The sequence below is a fragment of the Artemia franciscana genome, chromosome 5, assembly GCF_032884065.1.
Source record: "Artemia franciscana chromosome 5, ASM3288406v1, whole genome shotgun sequence".
NCBI classification, from domain to species: Eukaryota; Metazoa; Arthropoda; class Branchiopoda; order Anostraca; family Artemiidae; genus Artemia; species Artemia franciscana.
Genome location: NC_088867.1, coordinates 1,318,708 through 1,340,767, shown reverse-complemented (window position 1 = coordinate 1,340,767; position 22,060 = coordinate 1,318,708). Strand labels below are relative to the sequence as shown.

The 22,060-nt window shown below is 36.5% G+C and overlaps 1 protein-coding gene across 3 annotated transcripts in view; it reads left to right on the top strand.

Annotated features, from left to right (window-relative positions):
• Positions 1–709: 709 nt before the first annotated feature.
• LOC136026851 (coatomer subunit zeta-1-like) overlaps positions 710–22,060 on the top strand; it is a 48,009-nt gene continuing 26,658 nt past the window's right edge. Inside the window, exons 1-2 of one of the 3 annotated variants that reach the window (XM_065703570.1) lie at positions 710–816; positions 17,827–18,072. In XM_065703570.1, the coding sequence (XP_065559642.1) occupies positions 814–816; positions 17,827–18,072 (249 nt within the window). In that variant the 5' untranslated portion in view covers positions 710–813. Of the gene's footprint in view, positions 827–17,826; positions 18,073–22,060 lie in introns of all 3 variants that reach the window. The other 2 variants (XM_065703571.1, XM_065703572.1) reach the window with 2 other exon arrangements.

The following is a 22,060-nucleotide window of genomic DNA, read 5'->3' as shown; positions in this document are numbered from 1 at the left end:
TTAAAGTCTCCTTAAAGGATAATGGCAAACATTGCGTACTTTCCCCAAATGTATATGAGGGAGGCTTCAAGGTAGCTTGTAGGTTGAAGGGTCATACACGATACCAACAATTACAGACTTGTTTGGGATGTCTACTTTAGCCCATGGGGGTTTTTCGCCTACCGAATGTTTACATTATGCAGCAGCAATGTAAAGTCTTCAGACATTCATAGTATTTTTGGTTACAAGAAAATACATTTTACATTATTTTGCTCAAATAAAAGTAATATACTATGACTTTCATTCGTAGAAATATACTTGCATAGACGTATAAAATGTACACCTAAATATTAATTTGTAAAGTAGAGCCAACGCATTATCATTTTCGGGACAATTAGTTTGTGTCTTCTTGACTGCAAAAACTATACAACTGAATTATTACTGCATTTAATTATTACTGAAATTGGAGAAGGGGCCGCCCCCTTCTCCCCTGAGATTCTTGCCCCTGTGAATTTAGAAAGAAAAACCATTTTTTAAGGGTATTTTGTTGAAAAAACTTCTCTTTGCGGTTGCTGATCGTGTGCTCAAAGAATAATTTGTGCTTACTTGTGGTGTGTTGCACGAAGTGTTCAAAATTTGGCAAGTTTATGGTTCGTTTTATATCGTTGTGATACTTTTTGGCACAGTCAAGAAGTATGAGAATACTTCTCGTCTTTTGTTTTTAGCGATACTCGCTGGCATGCTCGTTACCGTCGCTCATTACATTTAGAGAAGAAAGCATAGCAGACTCGAGGATTTTAGGAATTTGAATTTTGATAAAAATAGTACATCTCAATGGTAATCTAGGGTAGGCTAGTAACGTAACTTGATGCTAATAGTGCTCATAAGAAATTGTTCTTGTATATTGTAAATCTATGTGAGAGTAATCCGAAAATAGAATGGTATTAATGCCCAATTATAGGGCTGTTGTAAAATCTCTGAAAAACACTTTAAAGAATCTTGAAGTATTTACTTATAAAATTCCTTGAAGTATTCGTTTAACTTTCCTCTCCTCCTGATGAGCATATATATTGTTCCAAACTATATATCTCAGGCATTTTTATGTTTCTTTGTTCTGTCAATGTTGATTTTATGTATATGTATTTAGTCAGAACACAAGTGGTGCTTTGCAAAGTGCATAGGAGTTTCAGGATGTGTATTGGTACACCTGGTGGCCCAATGCCCAATTTTATGTCCAATTTAACCTCATTCCAGCCCAAATATCCTGTAGGCTATTTACACACAGGCTATAGAATTGCAATCATTTCTGTTTTCATTTATCAGATATTTGAAATTGTGGATCTGTAATAGTTTAGAAACAAATTTGGGCTATAGGCCTATGTTTGCACATCAGGGGGGGGGGGGTGAGGGTAAAGCATAGCAATATAAATATCATAAACTAACCATTGCCACATTTAATATATGCTATGCTTTACCCCCCCCCCCTATAATGTACAAATATATAACAACTCCATAATGGTGAGTTTGCAGTAATTTTGCAAGAGAGAAAAGATGTTCAAAAAGTCAAAATGCATCTATTAACAATAGTTTCACAATCCTAAACAATTGTTCAGGTAGCCTAATAGGAACATTGACCTTAAAGTTTTGCTGGGTTAAACATAGAGAACCTGAAAACAATTTTTGTCAACCCCATTCAAAATATTCTGTAAACCCAATGCCTGAAAACACAGCTCAAGCTAGCCCTACCATGGTAGGCCTAACTCTCTTTTGATTCCTAAAATTTATAAATTTGCTTACTTGACAGGTCTAGGGCCTATATCTACTAGAATTTGGGTAATAACAGCCTTACACCAGAATTCTCAGTGTCCAGTTCCTTTTTCTCTGGTTTATTTTGAAAAAAAAACAAATTTTTATTATTTGAGAAGAATTTTAGGTCAAAGGGCTTTTTCTTTCTGAACTTAGGAAATGTATTTGTAGATCTATGAACCCACAAGAATTAGGATTAAACAAAGCTGTGAAACTGAAAATAATTTTTTAGTACTTCATTTAAGCAGAAGATCTATTTTTTATTGTTTGACTTTTATAACTCAAAGATTTTTAAAGATCATCAAAGGTCAGTGCCCTCTAGAGAAAGAAGGAGTAGAGATAAGTATTTGAAAGCAACTTCCCAGTACTTACTTTAGTCTATTGGTCCATCCCTGAAAGTTTTATTTTCCTAACCTAGCCTTTTTCCAAGATAGCAAAAAGTAGCCTGTCTAGAATTTTACCAATTGAGGCTGTTGAGAAGGAAACATTTAAGAACAATTGTGATGTCTAAATATGCAGAACAATTGTAGTTACCACACTTTGACTACAACTCCATTTCATTTTACCCCTCCCCCTACTTTAATGCACAAATATATTGCATAGCCCAAACCTTATATTTGATGTACATTTTGCCATTTGTCACTCTTGTTTTAACAACTGAATGTTTAGATTGAATCAAGTCTGACAAAATCAAGAAACTTAGAAACATAGTAGAAATATGTAGTTTAGGCTATATATTGCACATTAGGTAAGGGATTGCAGGTGAAGTATAGTGGAATTGCAGACAAAATGAGTTAACTTGGTCAACTATTATTCTGCATCTTATTATGAAAGAATTGTTCTCTAAACATGTTTCCTTATCAGTAACCCAAATTGTATATTTATACCAACAAATTTATTATTTTGAAGATTTTATGTGGTTAAAAGGCTAGGGTAATATTCCCAGGACTTGACAACGCCTAATCATCTGCAAATCTTTGGACTAATATAGATTTTGTACAAATATAAATAGTAGGCTCTTTGTCTTTGGTTGCCTATGATTTGGCTTTGATCATTTTTGATAGGTGTGTTTGGTTGAGGGCTGGTATTGAACTAAGTATTATTGTTTGACTACAGTCTAGATTTTTTTTTCTTAAACTTATAAACAAAACAATTATTCTAGTTCACAATACTTGCTTTTTGGTTGAATACATCCATGATAGAGTCTGTCTATGATTTATATATTTAGATCCAAGTACAAGATCCCATGTTCAAGATTAGGCAGTATTTCACTACCTCTAAGGTTGGGCTTAAGCTTAGGTAAGGTTGGAAACATACTAATAAAGGTAGTACCATTAGATTCCCTATTTTGTTTTCATTCCAAATGTCATTCAAGTTTTCTAATTGCACATCCCTCCCTCTCCTTAATAGTTCTGATGGAGCTTTGAGATCAATAAAGAAAAACTGAAAGAAAACTGCAAAATCTTACTCTATAACAGGTATATATTACCTGTCATTTTAATAATATTGATGCAACTAATATTTAATGTTTGATTGATATGTGTGTGATTAATATAATGTTTGTTTAAATTTTCCTGTGAGTGTTTTTGAAGGTATAAATTATTTTTGTCATGACATGCTAATGCTAGCTCAAGCTATTGCAGTGAATAAATATATTCTATTCTATATAATAAGCAGGATATATCTATTAAACATATTATCATGTTTATTCCATTGTTCTTGTTAATCTGGTTCTCAATCTTTTCAAATAATATTTCTGCAGCCATGTTTTTTTTGAAACAACTTAAAGTACTTTAAATTATACTTTCCATCAATATAGCTGAATTCAGTTTATGCTAGTCAGTAACAAGGCTCTATAGTTAGTAATAAGTAATAACATCAGTAATAAGGCTCTAAGACACCAGCTGAATCTTATAGCATAAACCATAGTTTGGTCAGCCAATCTTTGTCAATAATTGGGTTGAAGCCATCAACAGTTGTCTTGCAGATGTCTGACTTAAACTGCTCCATAGGTGTGTGGTGTGGCTAGAGAAAAATTGGTTTCAATTTCTTGTGTTGACACTCTTGAAGAACAGGGTTGCTGGATGAATTCTGGTTCTTGGCATTCAGTAGTCTGGAATAGTTCTTGGTTGTCAGGCCAGAGTACCTCCTAGGTTGTAATCATATTGCCTCTTTGTTGATAGTATGTTAAAGCTTGTACCTTGAGGCTCAGCAGTTGACATATATACACTTTATCATTAAACTTACTTATGCCTGTTTTGTCTATTTTTGTACAGATTCAAGATCCACCTGGTCTGTTTTACTAATTTATGTGGTGACACATATTGTACACTTTAATCCTGCTGTCATGTGGCTCTTGTAAAGCTGTAATTGTAGGATATCACCTTGTAAATGTGCTTCTGATTATACTAAGTGCTTGGTTTGCCTATGGTGCTGCAGCTGGTGTATAGCAGGAATGCCACTAGGTTCCTGAAGTCCATGAAACTAGTGAAGATCCTCAAACAGTCCTTAAGTCATGTTTTGAAAGATTAAGCCATGTTAATGCTTCAGCCAGAAAGTCTTTATAGTGTGTTGGTGACCATTAGTGTCCTGAAGACAGCAGAATAATTTAGAGGTTACAGTATCCTATTCTTCTTAATAATGATGAATAAAAAGAATTGAAACCTTTTGTCTCTGGAGTCACTTAAGCTGCTAGGCTGTTTTAGATTTGTAATACCAGAGGTCCACTATTTTATTTTTTCAGCTTACTCTTAATTAACTAATAACTTCACCAAAGTAGCCATTGATGTCAAGCCCCATTTTACCTAATCTCCATGTCATTGTTCCAGCAGTAGCTCCCACCTAAGAAAGAACAATTCCTGGAAAATATTACCCCCCCCCCCAAAAAAAAAACTTTTTATTCAGTTAAAAATACTCAACTGTATGAAATCTGGGTTTAGTAATTGTTAATCCCTTTTAGGTCAACAGTAGTGTGTAGTCTTGAAATTTTTGTCTCAAAGCTCTTAAAGCTTGAAGTTTAAGTCTTGAAATAAACATAAATGGTTGTTATTCTACCCATGCAATATACCACTGTTTTGTGTTACTATTAGCATTCTATTGAAGCATAAAAGAAAAAGCACAAGCCTAAACTTCCTTTCAGAAACCAGGATTTCAGCATGTACAGTTTAATTTTTGTTTTGTTCTTCAGTAAAGTTTTCAATCAAAGAAAGATTTTTTTTTTCATTCTCCATTAATAATTATAAAAAAAAGTAGTGTTGTAGAGCAGTTCCTGGTGATGCTTATTTGTTTTATTGTGGTATTTGCTGTTCTTTGCTTGTTTATGAGAAAGGCTTGTATGCTGTTTTATAGCAGGTCCAGACAGAGGAATTTTCAAACTATGCTGAAGTCAAATCAGATGCACCTCTACAATAATTGTAGTTCAGAAAATGGTTAGAGTTTTACTCTGGTTGGAACCCTTGGAGTTTACTCAGTCAAGTGCAGTTTTGTGAAAGCTGAGCATATTTGAGCTTTGAAAAGAGTCCAATCTGATTGGTCTGGTAGTTTGACAGATGGCAAAGCAGATGTGTTTGGCAAAATGTTTCCAGGACAGGCAATTTTATGATGGGACAAATAAATTTTGCATGCTTGTTTACCAAAGCTCTTTGCCTGTATTTTTGTCAGATGACTTCAGATTTGGTTGGGTACAGCTTGAACCTGATTCTTGTCTTTAAAGGAGCAATGTGGCATAGAAAGACATTTAAAAGCAAGCTTTATTGGTCATGTGACAGCTGAGGATCTGCAGACTAAGATCCTTACCACAATTGTGAAACTGCTTATAGTGAGTGGTGATGGCCAAACATCAACAAAAAGTTGTTTCAGCTTCTCAGTTGTGAAAAATTAAAGTTAACTGAGACTGCAAGACTATTTGATGTTGGGTTATATAGAATAATTTACCAACCTGTTGGCTGCTGGTGCCTCTAGAGTGAAAGAGCAATGGCCAGCCCTTATCAAGTATTTTACCATCTTTATCGTAAAGGAAAATGTAAGACTGATGATATCCTAAAGATATTGCAAAACTGCCCAAACATTTGATTTTGAAAGCAGAATGTCAGTTCCAGGTAGACAACTTGGAAGTTTGTGCACATTTCACTCAGAAGTTCCAAGAACCACTGATCCACAAAAAGTATACAGAGCTGCAGTATCTTATTTGATGCTTTCTGGGTACATTTTGAGACCTGAAGCCATTTGAGTACTGATTGTTGACTTTGGTTTCAAACAATTTGAAGATGGCTAGAAGGCCCTTGGCTTTAGTCAACACTGATAAATTATGAAATGTAAGTCTGTTTTGTAATTGTCAATGAATTGTCTAAATGGTTTACTTTGCAGCATCTCTAGAAGTACTTCACTTAAGCTGCTCAGTTTGTTTGAATGGAACTCACACTGTCAGATTCAGCTTATCAGAGATCCCTATGATAGACATTTCAGTTGTCCATCTACAAAAATGTGAAATTTTAAATTTTTTCCCAGAAGAAAATTATGGATGCGCAGTTATTTGTTTGTATTTTAGTTTGTTTTTTTCAGGGGTGATTATATTGAAATAGTGGTCCCAGAAGATGGGAGAGGGTTCAGGAAAATTGAAAGTTTTAGTGCCCTTTTTTGGAGATTAAAAAGATTGTACAATGAAAAGTTTTTTTTATACTGTTTTTAGGCACCAAACTGTGATTTCCCCCTAAGAGGGCAAAGTTACGATTGACAATTTGAGATAAAATATTGACTTCTGAGTTTCAAAAATATATATCAAGCTTCCCAGTTGCAGAGAAAGTGATGCTGTATTGTGGGGCATTTGTTCCTAAAAAGCCATGTAATATTTTCCATATAAGATAAATGGTAAACAAAGACATTTATTTTAATCCTTATCTTTCATAACTTGATTTGCTTTATTTTTCATGAAACTATGTGCAGAGACACATAATTGTGCATCAGCTTTTATGAAGGATGGCTATGGATCATAGTTGATAGAGGGATTTATGTGCTTGAAAGAGTGCATTTCAATGCCTAAAGTGTAGAACTGTCCATGAGCCTTCACATCTGTATGTAAATGGGTTTCTGTCTGCAGGAGGTATGTGTAGGGATAAATAAGTATCAATATTGTATTGGAGTATTGCAATAGAAGTATCAGAATATATGGGATTGGAGTATCGTATCATCAATAAGTATCGATATTATATTGGAGTATCCTATCATTGATAAGTATCAATATTCTAATCATTGTTTATATAAACAACATAAATAAACAATAATCAACCTCTGCTTGATAATCTGAACCATTTTGTTGATAAATTAGCTAAAATCCCAATAGCCTCCATTAGCCTATAAGTCCTATTGGCCTACATCTGTCAGCTGAACGTTATTTTTCTCACATTTTAGAGAAACATTACAGAGCGCTATTCTTTTCCTGCTCAAAATAACAGTGCGCTATCTGTGCTTAATATAATATAGCGCTATCTCTATTTAAAATTACTGAGTGCTATCTGTGCTGAATTTTTCCGCTCAGTGTTGCCACTCATTCTGAAATTATGGCGTCCAATAGCTCAAAGCACCCAAAACCCACAACACCCGAAAAAGGAATCGATAAGTGTGCTGTCTCTTGTTGTGTTCTGAGTGAGTCCTCGCCAGCCACTCAGTGTGATGAATGTGATAAATGGCTCTCTGCAACATGTCTAGGAATGAGTACAGCTGAATACAACATTTTCTGCAAAATGAATGAAGCACTGGGAAGTATTTGGACATGCCCATTATGTAAAACAGGTTCCAGTAAACCTGATGTTCCAAATATAGTGAAAAGCGCTCTTGACTCCCGTTGTAGTGAAATGCGTGACATGTTTGCTGGTTTCAGATCTGATATGCAGACTTTTTTGGACACTGTGAGGGCTCAGGTGGAAATGCTTGAGACGGCTATACAATCGAAGGTTTCCGTAGATGATGTGCTGAAACTTGTGGAAAATTTCTCTAGCCACCCGTCTTGAAACAGACGTCCACAAAATAGTGAGACAAGAGCAAGACAGAAACAGAAGACGACTTAATCTGATTGCCTATGGCATTCCTCTGCAAACCAACAATGCTCAGTTCATCTCAACTTACTTAAAAGATGAATTCTCAATTAATTTCGGGGCTATTACTAACTTGAAACGTCTACCTAATGGTAAGAATGCAAGTACCATAGACAGACCCAACCCAATCCTTTTTTCTATAAATGATTACGAAATAAAAATGGATATATTGAAGGCCTCAAGAGCAAGGAGGGGGAGTATCTCCTTCTTTGCTGATGCATCCAATGAAGACCGCCACAGAAGGAAAGAACTAGTTGAAGAGATAAAGAGGCGTGCAGCAGCCGGTGAAAAAACCTTGTCATCCATGATGGCGCCATCGTGTCAAAAAACCTGATCCCGGGGGGGGGAGGGAGTCCCTACCCCCCTGTCTCGATGGTTCACTAAACTTACCCATATCCCTTGTAAATAGTGTAAATAGTGCATCAAGCCAAGCCAGAAAGACTTCTATAAGTTCAACCTTTGTTTCCGCGGCTTCGGTTTTGAGCTCTGTATCTCCATCAAGTATTACAACTGATTCATCTGAGACCAACTACGTCACTGCTAGTTTGGGTGATGAAAATCCATATCAGAGTTACAAAGCCGGAACTAGCAACAGCCCAGCCGGCCAAAGAAAACGGATGCAACTGCGAATATTATATACAAACATTGATTCTTTAGTGCCAAAACTCTCAGAACTTAAAGTGTTACTTTATGAAAGGATGTAGATGTTTTCTGTGTTTGTGAGGTGTGTCCTAACAACTCGTTGACCAAATTGGTTGACGCACATATTCAAATCCCTGGATACTTACTCCTGAGCAACCTAGATAGTAACCTGTGTTGAAGAGGAGTGGCTATCTACACTAGACTTGGAATTAAGGTAGATAAAATTGATTTTTCTATTTCTCAACCTACTAATGCTTGGATGGAACATGTATTAGTTAGACTTCTAATTGGATTCGAAACTGTGAATATTGGTGTGCTTTACTGTAGACCATCAGCTCCAAATCAACTAGTATCTCACCAAGCAGTTTCTAACCTAATACAGATCTTATGTAATCTAAATTCATCACTTGTGCTTTATGGTGATTTTAATATGCCAGAAGTTTGTTGGTTTGAAGATATTGGGTACTCACCCCCTAATAACCCCTCCTACACAACCACCCAGACCCTTGCTGACAACTTCCTAACTAAGATAATAATGCAACCCACTAGATTTAGACATTCACAACAACCATCATTACTAGACCTCCTTTTTACCAATGACCCTGAGAGGATTACTTCCACTTGTTACCTTCCAGCTATTGGTGCAAGTGACCACAAATGCATAATGAATGACATTAATATTAACCATAGTTGTGATGGTAAACTTAAGAGAACTTTTACCAATTACGCTTTGATCCATGAAGAACTAGCTAATATAAATTGGGATGAGGGATTATCAGATGAGACAGACATTGAATCTAGTTGGAATCGTTTTAAGTCTACTTTACTAGGTGCGTGTAGAAAGCATACAAAGGTTTATTGGTCAGATAAACCAAAGACTCTTCCATACCTTCCCAGGAATATTAAGAAAATTATCAGAAAGAAAAATAGAGCATGGAATAAATACCTAAAATGCAAGTGTGACAACCATCACAACAAATACACCATGCTCCAAAACAAGCTGAGAAACATGACAAGAAAAGTTATCCAAGACCATGAAGAATCTATTGCAAATGAGTCAAAGAAAAACCCCAAAAAATTCTGGCATTATGTTACAGCCAACAACCCTTCCTGTCGACGCACCAACAGGCTAAAAAAATCAGATGGCTCCAGTACTACTGACCCAAACAAAATCGCTGATTGCATGAATGCCAGCTTTTGCACAAACTTCACCTCTAAGCCACCTGACATTACACTCCCAACCATACCTCCTGTAACAGTACACAACCCAATGTCCCCTGTAATCATTACTCAAGAAGATGTATTGAAAATACTAAGAAGTTTAAACTCCAACAAAGCTGCTGGACCTGATAATCTCCACCCTCGGCTTTTGATAGAATCTGCTGCTCACATTTCCCTCCCCCTTGCCAGGATATTCAACATGTCCCTGGCCAAAAAGTCAGTGCCAAATGATTGGAGAACAGCAAATATTATACCAATTTTTAAGAAAGGTGACAAGGATAACCCAGGAAATTATCGACCAATAAGCCTTACCTCAGCAGTTTGCAAGATCATGGAAGGTATCATTAACCATGCTCTAATAATTTATTTAGAAGAAAATACACTTATTGGCGATAGACAACATGGATTTCGCAGGGGCAGGTCAATCGACACCAACTTTATTCAATCATATGATTGTGCAACTAAAATTTTGGATATGGGTAAACCGGTTGACATTATCTTACTTGACCAAGCCAAAGCCTTTGACAAAGTTGAACACTCATACCTGTTGCTGAAGTTTAAAGCTTACCAGGTGCACAAGGATGTGATTGATTGGATTGGAGCATTCCTAACTGGTAGATCTCAACGTGTCATGATCTACACTGATAATGGCGATCCAGTTTTCTCCTCCACTTCCCCGGTTATAAGCGGCGTCCCACAGGGAACCATCCTTGGGCCAACGTTGTTCAGCTTATATATTAACGACTGTACAACTTATCTACGCAACTTTTTAACATTATATGCTGACGACTGTGGGCTCATTGGGCCTGCTGAAACTGAAGAAGAAAGAGCCTGCATTCAGCTGGACCTCGACAGGCTATCCTCCTGGTCATCAACTTGGGCCCTACAATTCAATGCAAGGTACTGCACTTAGGGCACAATAACCCCCACCATCCCTACCATATAGGGTGTGATCAGTTGGAAGCAGTTGCCGAGGAGAGAGACTTAGGCGTCATTGTGGACAAAGATTTAAAATAAAATTCCACTGCCACACTCAGGCTCAGGTTTCAAAAGCTAATCGAGCTCTCGGACTCATTAAGCACTCTTTTGTAACCAGAAAGTCATGTGTGGTTATAAAACTTTATAAATCCCTTGTCCATCCCCACCTTGAGTTTGGCTTGACTTTGGCCTTTCCCCAAAATAAAATGGACACAAGAGCCCTTGAAAGTGTCCAAAGGAGAGCAACCAAACTGGTCCGTGGCTTAAATAATGTCTCTTACCAGGATCGCCTAGGATCTCTGAGACTTCCAACCCTCACCTATCGAAGATATAGAGGAGATGTGATCATGGCACGCAAAATTTTCAAGTCTGGTCACCTGAACCAGATCTTCACCCCCTCCCTGGCTAACAATTCAAGAGGTCACAGTCTTAAGCTTCTACTGCCTGGATGTCGGAGAAGGGAACGACGTGGTTTCTTTTCCATTAGGGTGGTCCCCCTCTGGAATAGCCTATCCGAGGCTACCATCCAAGCTGAGACTCCCCACTTCTTCAAGGCTGGAGTCGACAGCGACTGGGAGAGGGCTGAGTGGAGGCTGGACTGGGAAGCTAAGCCAACATAATTAAATCGCTCACCACCAGCGAGAACTACAGTAGGATCTACCACCTTATCTCGCTGGCAAATGCGATTTAAGGTAATTTCAGGTAAGATAATGTCACATCTCAGTTCATTTAAAATAAGCTTGAACAAAGTTGATATAGGGTGATACCTGCTATGTTATTGCAGAAAAGTGTTTCTAACATTTGTAATAATGTTTCATTTACATAAACTGGTTTGGTTTATAATATAGTGATTTATAAATACCTTTTAGCAAGTATGAAGGAGGGGTAGTGGATCTATTTGTAGATAGGGGGTTAGATGCCTAAAAGACTTCATTTTAATAGCTTAACTTTTGAAGCCTCATTGGGCCTTAAGATTAATATAGAATGCATTTGAGGCATTGTGTTCTAATCCTTGTTGAATGTTTTTTCCATAGTTGTAATTTTTCATGTGAATAACAACAGACACTAAGAATATCTGTATTAATTTTGCTGAAGTGTATTTGTGCTTGTCAATAGTACAAAATAGCATGAATTCAGTTCATGCAAGAACTTTTTAATTCAAGTGAAATTGCTTATTTGCCACCCTGGATTGAAGCAGCATCTAATTTTATCATATGTGAAGAATTTAGAAGAAATAGGAACCGAATTCATGCCAAAATTTCTTAATTCAACTGAAATTGCTGATTTGCCTCCCTGTGACAACTAAAGAACAACATGAGAATTCTGCTAATGTGTAATTTAGATATTTTATAAATTAGAATACAATGAAGGAACAGGTTGTTTTATCATATGTGAAGGATCTGCAGGAAGGATTAATTGAATTCATGCCAGAAATTTTGAATTGAAATTGCTGATTAAGCACCCTATGACTTGATACTAGAGAATATCAGGATAATTATGCAATAGAACATGGCTGTTTGTTACTGGGTTACATAACAACATAATTAAAACAAAAGTACAATTATTGAGGAAAAACTAAAAAAAAAAACTTTTCAGTATCTATGATGTCATGCAAAATTATACAAAATAATGAAGGAATCCAAACAGCAAAGGTTGGAAAAAATTATCCAAGGTAATTATGAATGAAAATGGAGCACAAAGAGATCTTTGGCTAGAAGAGATGTGCCGCAAGCACTCTGAACACATCTCAAATGAAGATGATGTACAGCAAAATCTGAGGGTAGGGAATAAGCAACAGACACATTTGCATCAAATTATAAGTAAAATCTGTGGTTAGAAGAGAAGCAACAATGACAATCACACCTAATCCCAGAATAATACAAACTCTATAAAATATATGATTCTGTGAAGGAAGAAGAAGAAGAAGGAAGAATTCACCCCAGAATTTTGTATTTCAATTGAAATTGCTGGCTTGCCATATCCAGAGTTAATACTAAAGAAAGTTGGCAGTCTGTGATTTTCTGCACTTCAAAAACAATCTAGGTAGTGCACAAGATTGATAAAATTTGGTTAAAGTCTTAATTTTGAAAAAAAAAACTCATGTGAGTGACATTGCAGTTATATGGATATAAAGATTAAAAATTACATAACTTTGATTCCAGAGGTGGTCGTATCGTTTTTAGTATATATGATGTATGCAAGATTACTGAAGATGAAAAATGACTCCAGAAATTTAAAGAAAAAGGCATGAAACAAGAAACATCATAAATCAAATTGATTTTCAAGTGAAAATTTTGCTCAATAAAATCTGTGGTTAGAAGAAAAAGCAAGATTACAATGGAATGAAGGAAAGTGTTAGTTTAGCATATATTAGTCTATGAAGGATAAAAAAGAAGAAGGAACCAAAGTCACACCAGAATTGTTTTTTTTTTTTTTTTTTTTTTTTTTTGTTCAATTGAAATTGCTGATTTCCTACCTAGAAGTTATTTTGACATGTTTGAAGAATAAACACAAAAGATGAATTGAATTCATGCCAGAATGTCTTAAATTCAACCAAAATTGCTGATTCAGAGGGTATAGGCAATGTAAAATGCCAGGTTATTACTGGATTATATAACAGCGTAATTAAAGACAAATATAACTACCTGGAGAAAGCTGGAAAGAAACTTTTTCCCCAAATTTTCAGTCACTTATTCTGGTAGCATACATTGTTCAATTGTACCACCCAGCAGTCGAGTGCTTATAGTCTGTGCTTGACTTAGTTCCTGATTCAGAAAACAAATCAATTGAAAAGCCAGACAATCATGTTAACCAAACAGTTGTTAGGTCTTTTAGAGCCCCAGAGCCTACCACAATGAACCCTATAGTTATTTCTAACCCTCCTATTCCCTCCACACCAGCCAATCCCCAGAAACAACACAGAACCTGTGGCACCAGTTCTGCAGTGACTGTAGAGTCAGACCAGCTAGTATTAGTATGATAAAAACATGATATAAGTGCAATTAAAAGCTCTTTATTCGAAAATATCAAACCTAGTAATATTAATGATTTGAAAGCTTTGATGATATTGACACATAGTGCCAAAACAACAACAATACTTTAGACTCTTTTAGATGACAAGTTTAAGTTTCTAATTTTTGATGAATAGACTGAGCTTTGGAACCAGTGTTTAACCTGCATCAACACTAATCCAATAACTTACAATTTTCACTTTGAACTACCTTTCAAACAGTTTGTGGTAGTGAACTGTAGTAAGGAGCAACCCAGCTTAATAGTAACCAAAACTCTAAAATACGAGATTTTGATACCAATATTCGAAAGATCATGATTTTTGTGTTAATTTTAAATGTATAAGTTTCATCAAATTTAGTCTTGCCCATCAAAAGTTACAAGCCTGTGAAAATTTGCCTTATTTTCAAAAAAAGAGGGGGAACATCCCCAAAACGTCATAGAATCTTAATGAAAATCACACCATCAGATTCAACATATTAGAGAACCTTATTGTATAGGTTTCAAGCTCCTATCTGCAAACATATGGAATTTTGTATTTTTTTTTGCCAGAAGAATGATCATGGATGTATGTTTATTTGTTTTTTCCCTATGGGTGATCATATTGACCCAGTGGTCCAAGAATGTTGTTTGACGGCTCATTTTAACGGAAATTATAAGTTTTAGTGCGCTTTTTAAGTAAGAAAAAAAAAATGGAGGGCAATTAAGTCCCTTCCCATGCTCATTTTTTCCCGAAGTCACTGGATCAAAATTTTGAGATAACCATTTTGTTCAGCATAGTAAAAAAATCTAATAACTCTGTCTTTGAAAACAACTTAATCCCCCACAGTCACTGGGCTAAGGGCTGCAAGTTATGAACTTTGCCCATTGTTTATGTATATTATTGGTTATTGGGAAGTATACTGACGTTTTCAGGGGGATTTTTTCTGGTGATGTGAGTCAGGGAGAAGGTTACGTGAGAGGATCTTTCCATGGAGGAATTTATCATGGGGGAAGAGAATTTCCATGAAGAGGGCCCTAGATTTTCCAGCATTATTAAAAAAAAAACAGTAAGAAATTAAATAAAAATATGAGTTACTGCAGCATAGTGGCGAGGTGACTGTAAATCACAAGTAAGGATTTGAGTTCAAGCCACTTTGCAGTAACGGTTGTCATTATCTGTAGCTCAGTAATTAAATAATAATACAAGTTTTTCTTAACTGAAAGTAAGGATCAGTATTAAAACTCAAAACAAACAGAAATAATTACAATATATTATATCAACCTTAAGAGTTCTGAAATCTTAAGACGAAAATATTCTGGCATCTAAAATCGTCAGCTCATAAGCAAAATTTGCTAGATGACGCTGCCGAAAAATCCAAAGCAGATCAGCTTATGTGTAGATGCCATAGAACAGGGTTATTCTGTGGTCTGAATGCTTATTGACAACTTAAAGTGGGTCATGGTTCCCAGCTCCAATACAAAGGCGATATAATTCTTGATAGCTTGAAAGGCCTTCCTAATGGTGAAATGAACTACAGCCTCATTTTTATTGCAAATCTTACTCCCATTTTTGCAAACCTTATTGACGCCCCAACTGCAAATATGCCTTAGTACAAATCTACCTGCTACTAAATGGCCACCATCATTTGCTATTATTGTTGATAAGCTGATGCCTAATAGATGAACTTTCCAGATTGTTAGTATTATTTCTTTTCTTTCTGGACATCTTGATTCTTTTGTTGTGGACTTGCCAGTCATTAGTGGGCATACAGGATTACACATTGCATACGCTCTCCTTGAAGCTTTGCAGCATCACTCTCTGATGGTAGAAGATATCAAGCAGCAGATTGTAGGTGGTGCAGTGGATATACAATATTTTATGCCTCATGTGTCGTCTCATCTTTTGATGCTTACTGGTCTCCGTGATTCCCCCTTTGCATAAATTTAACTGGGATCCAGCACATCATGTTGAATTGACTGAAGGAAATTCGTCACAGTGGGTTTCAGGTCTTTGTGACCTCATATCCACCAGAAACAAAAAAATCGGTTATGGGAAAAGTTTTGAGGCATTGATAACCCTTGCTGAGACACAAGGTGTCTGTTTTGAGAAGTCATATCCTAAGCATTCCTCTCTTAGTGTACTAAACAAGCTTTACTTATTTATTGAGCAGCCGACACTATGTGATAGCATTCCCGAATTCCTTCACCTCTTTTTTTGCTGTATGTGCAAGACGTCATTCGAATATGTTGTCGAGAATATGGGCAGTATTGAGGACAGACGTGCTCGTGGCCGTAATGTTAGTTCTACCACTCGTCACAGTGAGTTACTTATCCAGTGACAGGGCCCCTTATTAATGAAGCATGTAATCCATTCATTGAAGTTGCCTTGGACGCTCACTTCTGTTCACAGAAGAAATGGCATTTCTTCCACACAACCGATCGTGCTGAAAAACTAAAATTTCATCACATTAGTGAAGTAGTAGAACTGATTGGCTCTGAAAAGCTCTGTGTTCCAGTTGCTTTATGAATACCGTTATATCCTATATTCTCATTAAAACTATTATGCTATTGTGATATTTCTTTCTTCAAGGCAAATATGTTGGCTCTTCTTAAAGATTGGTATCAAATTCAATTTGTACAGTGGGTGCATTTAGAGAGGCAACGTACAATCCCGCTCTGTGAGTTAGCTCTCATGTTGCTGCTTTTCAAAACTTGTTCAAATTAAAAGTTCATTGAGTTTCAATGTTGCTCTGCAAAATTCAGTTTTAAGTCATTGTTATGCTTTATCCTCAAGGACAAGTTTTTGCTTACTCTACTTCTGTACAACTGGAAGTGAATAACTGTTCAAATCTTACACAAATAACCAAATTCTCCCAAACTGTTTGTTCGTCAGTTGAAAGAATCATAAAAGGGCTGGTAGAAATCAAGGTGTACACACAGTTAAAGCTGCTAATGGGAAAGCTGTGGAATATCAGTAGCCTGAAACAGCCACCCTACAATGTAGCAGCAATTCTCTGTTTATTTTGGGGATTATATTAGGGCAAAACTAAGATCACAGCTTCATAATGCATGTGACTACCGGGCTGCCGATCAGTATTTTTCTCCCAGAAAATCAAAAGATATTTTATAGTTGTATTATAGTGATCAATGAATATCAAGCATGTAGTTGGGTATACATTATTTTTATATTACCAATAGCATAGAAGTGTACAACTCCATCCATAAAGTAACAGTAGTAAGCTATGTACAGTATACTTCAGACTTTGAATACTATAGGCTACTTCGCTAGCAGTATTAGAGTAAATATGATACAATAGTATGATATTTAGGGCTAGTATATGCTTGCCACTGAATTAGTTTACATTGTTAATTTTGATTCAGAAAACTATTGATTTTTCTTACTGTAAGCTATATTAAGTCCACATTTGTTACTTTTCTTGCTAATTTTACGTGTAAAAACACTTTTTGCTCAAAGTGAACCTGTCAAAACACAGGTTGTGCAGTAGAAAGTGTTGGCAGCTTTTGGAATTCTGCTACTGGCCACTTTGGAACTTTTTGCACACCTGTATAAGGGTATTAAAGGTAAGGCTCTAATAGTACTATGCACACAACCAAAAAGCTAGGGAGCTCTTAGAGGCTGTACCAGACGGAGGGGGTGTCTAAAATTGTCTTCAGGGGGAAGGGATTCAATAGGGGCACTTGGCTATATGCAAGCTATTTTGTTCCCTTTCACTCATCTTCAGTCTTCCATCCTTTCTCTCATGCTTTCAAAATCTTTGCGTCACTCTTTTGGAATTCTGCTACTGGCAGCTTTGGAACTTTTTGCATACCTGTATAAGAGTATTAAAAGTAAGACTCTAATAGTACTATGCACACAACCAAAAAGCTAGGGAGCTCTTAGAGGCTGTACCAGGCGGAGGGGGTATCTAAAATTGTCTTCAGGGGGAAGGGTTCAATGGGGGCACTGGGCTATATGCAAGTTATTTTGTTCCCTTTCACTCATCTTCATTCCTCCATTCTCCCTCGCATCCTTTCAAAATCTTTTGCGTCATTCTTGTTTTTGTAGGAAGCTTGACGTTTTTACTGTTACTGTTTCTTATTCAGTCACTTTCTGTTTCAGGAGCCATCAATGTACACTGTCAAAGGAATAGCCATTCTTGATAATGATGGCAACCGACTCTTTGCCAAATACTATGATGCGGATGGACTCTCAACTTTTAAAGAACAAAAAAATTTTGAGAAGAAGTTATTTTCTAAAACAAGCAGAGCCAATTCGGAAATTATCATAATTGATGGGTTTACTTGCTTATACAAGAGTAACATTGATTTGTTTTTCTATGTACTAGGCAATGTCAACGAGAATGAGGTCAGTATTATGGTCTTTAAGTTACATCACCTAATTCTCAGTTCCTTCAGAGACACACAGGGAGTCAGTGAAGAGTTACCAGATTCCATGGATCGTCATTCTTATTCATTATAGATGTATGCATGTTATATCTGTTTGTTCTTTCATCCTGCATACCGTATTTCTCTAACTTCATTTTTTACTTGTCTGTCCTGATCGATTTTTAAATTGATCGCCTTTTGTGGGTATCAATTGCTTCTTGTTTTTCTGTATGCGCTTTTTGTGTGGTTAAAGAAGACTTTTGGGTTTTGAGGTATTGTGGGAACACTCTTTATAAAATAATTCGTAGTAGCAATCTGTAAGTAAGGAGCAACTCGGTCTAACAGTGACCAAAGCTCTAAAAATAGAATTTTGATAACTGTAGACAGATCAAAAATATTTTTTTTTACTGACTCCAAATATATAAAATTCATTACTTTTACGGTTACCTATCCAAAACTACGAGTCTGAGAAAATTTGTCTCATTTTTGAAAAAGGGGAAATATTAATGGAAATGACATGATCAGGTTCAGTGTATTCCTACTATAAAGGTTTCAAGCTCCTATATGCTAAAATGTGAATTTTTTTACTTTTTGCTAGAAGGAAGATCACAAATACAGGTTTTTTTTTCTCTTCATGGGTAATTCTACTGAACCATGGTCCTAGAAGATCGTGAGAAGGCTCGTCAAACGGAAATTCAAAGTTCTTCTTCCCTTTTAGAATGACGGAAAGTATTGGGCAGCAAGAAAGGTCACAAAAACTTGTTTGTCTGTTTGTTTCTTTGTTTTCCTCAGAGGTAGTAGTTCTGAGTTCTGAGTTCTGAGTTCTTTATTTAACATTAAAATCCATAAACAAAAAAATTACTTCAAGACAATCTCCCCCATAAGGCTCCATGGCCGGGAAAGAACAGGGGAGAAAAAAATACCAACAACAAAAAATATAAACAAAAACCAAAAATTGAGTCGCCCACCTTAATAATCTCCAAAAAATGACAAGCTAGGCAGGGAGTAGCACATGATTTCACCAACTCAATTAAATATCCAACTCATTCAAGAGACATCAACTCCAAGGGAAACCGGAATAAAAAATAAAGACAAAAAAAACAAAAAACAAACAAACAAAATTAATTACTAGCTAGAAAATCTCTAACACAATTTTTGAACATACCAAACGAGTGGCAGCTTCGTACGAAGTCTGAGAGCGTGTTCCAAATCCTGTTGCAAGCTGTCAGAGGGTTGAAGTCAGACCTCACTGACGGTGTGTGAAGAACCAGTAAATTGTTGGAACTGCGGAGATGATAAGTCGATTGATCAGAAACAAAAGATATATTATTACATAGGACAGCAGGAAGATGGCCGTGCAACTGTAAAAAAACGAAAGAAGAACAAGAAAGAAAATAGAGAGATTTCAAATCAAGCAAGGGTTTAAGTGAAAAACGGTTAGTTTCCTGAATAAGAGTCCTTGCTTTATCATAAAGTTTTGAAAGTGGCTTCAGAGACGAGGGAAAAGTTGACATCCAAATAACAGAACAATATGGAACATAAGACTGAACTAGGCTGCAGAACAAGAGTCTAAGAATCGACCCTGGAAATATATATTTGAGCTTTCTAAGGATTCCAAGACTCCTGGAGACTTTCATTTTAATCAGGTCAATATGATACTTGAACGAAAGATTTTCGTCAAGCAAGATGCCTAGGAATCGAACATAACGATCCTTAGGTCTACTTAGAGAACCTCTTGATACATTTATTTCATTTAAATCAGGGCAAGCCTTTGAGACTCTGGAGAAAATGAGAAAACATGACTTTTCGACATTTAAGGCAAGATAATTTACATCAAACCACTGGATAACTCTTTCAAAAAGGGCTATCATCCTTGAACGAAGATCAGACTCAGTTCTACCAGTTGTGCCAAGAGTACTGTCATCAGCAAAAGCAATAAGTGTATCCGGTAAGGACAAACTCTTGTCACAGCTAGTAACGGACACTGGTTGACAAAGACGACAGCAAATGGTAGGTTTTGAATTTTTAACTGCATTAATAAGGTCATTGACGTAGATTAAAAAGAGTATCGGCCCAATTACAGATCCTTGTGGAACGCCAAACTCTATTCCAGAAGGATTAGAAAAGTCAGGATGAACCGAGATGACTCGACCAGATAAATATGATAGAAACCATGAATAAGCATTCCCTCTTATACCAATATGGGACATTTTCAGAAGAAGAATCTTGTGTGTTAATGAGTCAAACGCTTTTCGAACATCAAGAAAAAGAGCAGCAGGTATCAAACCAGAGTCAAGAGCTGAATTTAAATAATTCAAGAGAGTTGCACATGCATGCTCAGTTGAATGTTTGGCCCTAAAACCAAACTGAAAATCATGAAAAAAGAGTTTAGAATTAAGAAAATCAAGAAGTCGAGAAAGCATAGCTTTTTCAAAAATTTTACTAAACACTGATAAAAGAGATATGGGACGATAATTTGCAGGATCATTCCTTGATCCACCTTTAAAAAGGATGATAACACGAGCACGCTTTAGAGCACTTGGGAAGACACCATTTTCAAAAGAAAGATTGACAAGTCTCGTGAGGGCACACACAATGACAGGAAGAATGAACTTGACAACCTTAGTCGGAATACGGTCTGGGCCAGAGGATGAAGAACCTCTCAAACAATTGACAATTCTGGCTATTTCAGCTTCAGAGACAGGTTCCAATGCCATTGATTTAGGACAAGGTGGTCCTAGATAAGACCTAAAATCAGGTAGAGAAGAAGAAGGACTTACAGAAGAGGCTGTAGTTTTGCCGATATTAGCAAAATAGGAAGTAAACGCATCTTGAACTTTTAGCTCACCCTCTACATTTTTCCCGTCAATCACAACACTTGAAGGGACAGAAGGAGGCAGAAAAGATGGCCTGATAACAGAATTGATTACTTGCCATGTCTTCCTAATGTCTTTACCGCACGCAGAGAATTTTCTATGATAAAATAACGATTTAGCCCTTCGGCAAAGCGAATTGTAAACTCTTCTATAAGCTTTGAAAAGTTGAAGCCGGGAATCACGCGAAAATGGCTTAGAGCACCTGTAAGCCTTCCAAAGATAATTTTTCTTCCTCCAACTTTTAAGAAGTCCAGGGGTCATCCAAGGATTCAAAGGGGTTGTTCTTTTCGATGCTGGATTCGACTGGGGTGCATTACATATATCAAAGATAACATCTTTCAAAGAATCATAAAATGAATTAAACAAAGAATCTATGTCAGATCCATTTTTAGAAATACTCCACGAACAACCTGCCAACCGTGACCTAAGAATGTGCAAGTCCTGATCATTAAATTTTAAAGAGGAAAAACCTGCTTCTTGGCTCCTCCTTGGCAACGAATCGGAAAAATCATACATGGAAAAAACAGGAAAATGGTCTGAGATATCACTCATCAATATAGAATTTCGCACCAACGTCAAAGATGAAAAAATATTATCAAGCAAAGAAGCGGTAGTGTTAGTTATGCGAGTTGGAATGCATGCAGAAGGTAGTGTTCCACAAGCGAGCATTGTCGAAAGAAAATCCAAGGACGAGGATGACCTCCGGTCACACAAATTAAGGTTGAAGTCGCCCATAATTACAAGTTCACATGAATGAAGTTGGATTATTTCCAAGACCTCATCAAGAATCTGAAGGAAAGAGGGAACAGACCCACTAGGAGACCGGTATATATTACCAACAATCAAAGCTTTAGCTTGGGTTTTAATCTCAATAAATATGGATTCAAAAATTCCTTCTTCATTTCTTGACAGGTCATGTCTAACAGAGTACGGAAGACATTCCGAAACATAAACAGCAAGGCCACCTTTAGCCATCCTACTTCGATTCTAATATTCCATCTTGTACCCAGGGAGATGCAATAGAGATTCGTTTTTTGAATCAAGGAAAGTCTCACAAAGACCAATGAAGTCAGGGTGGCCACTACGCACTAT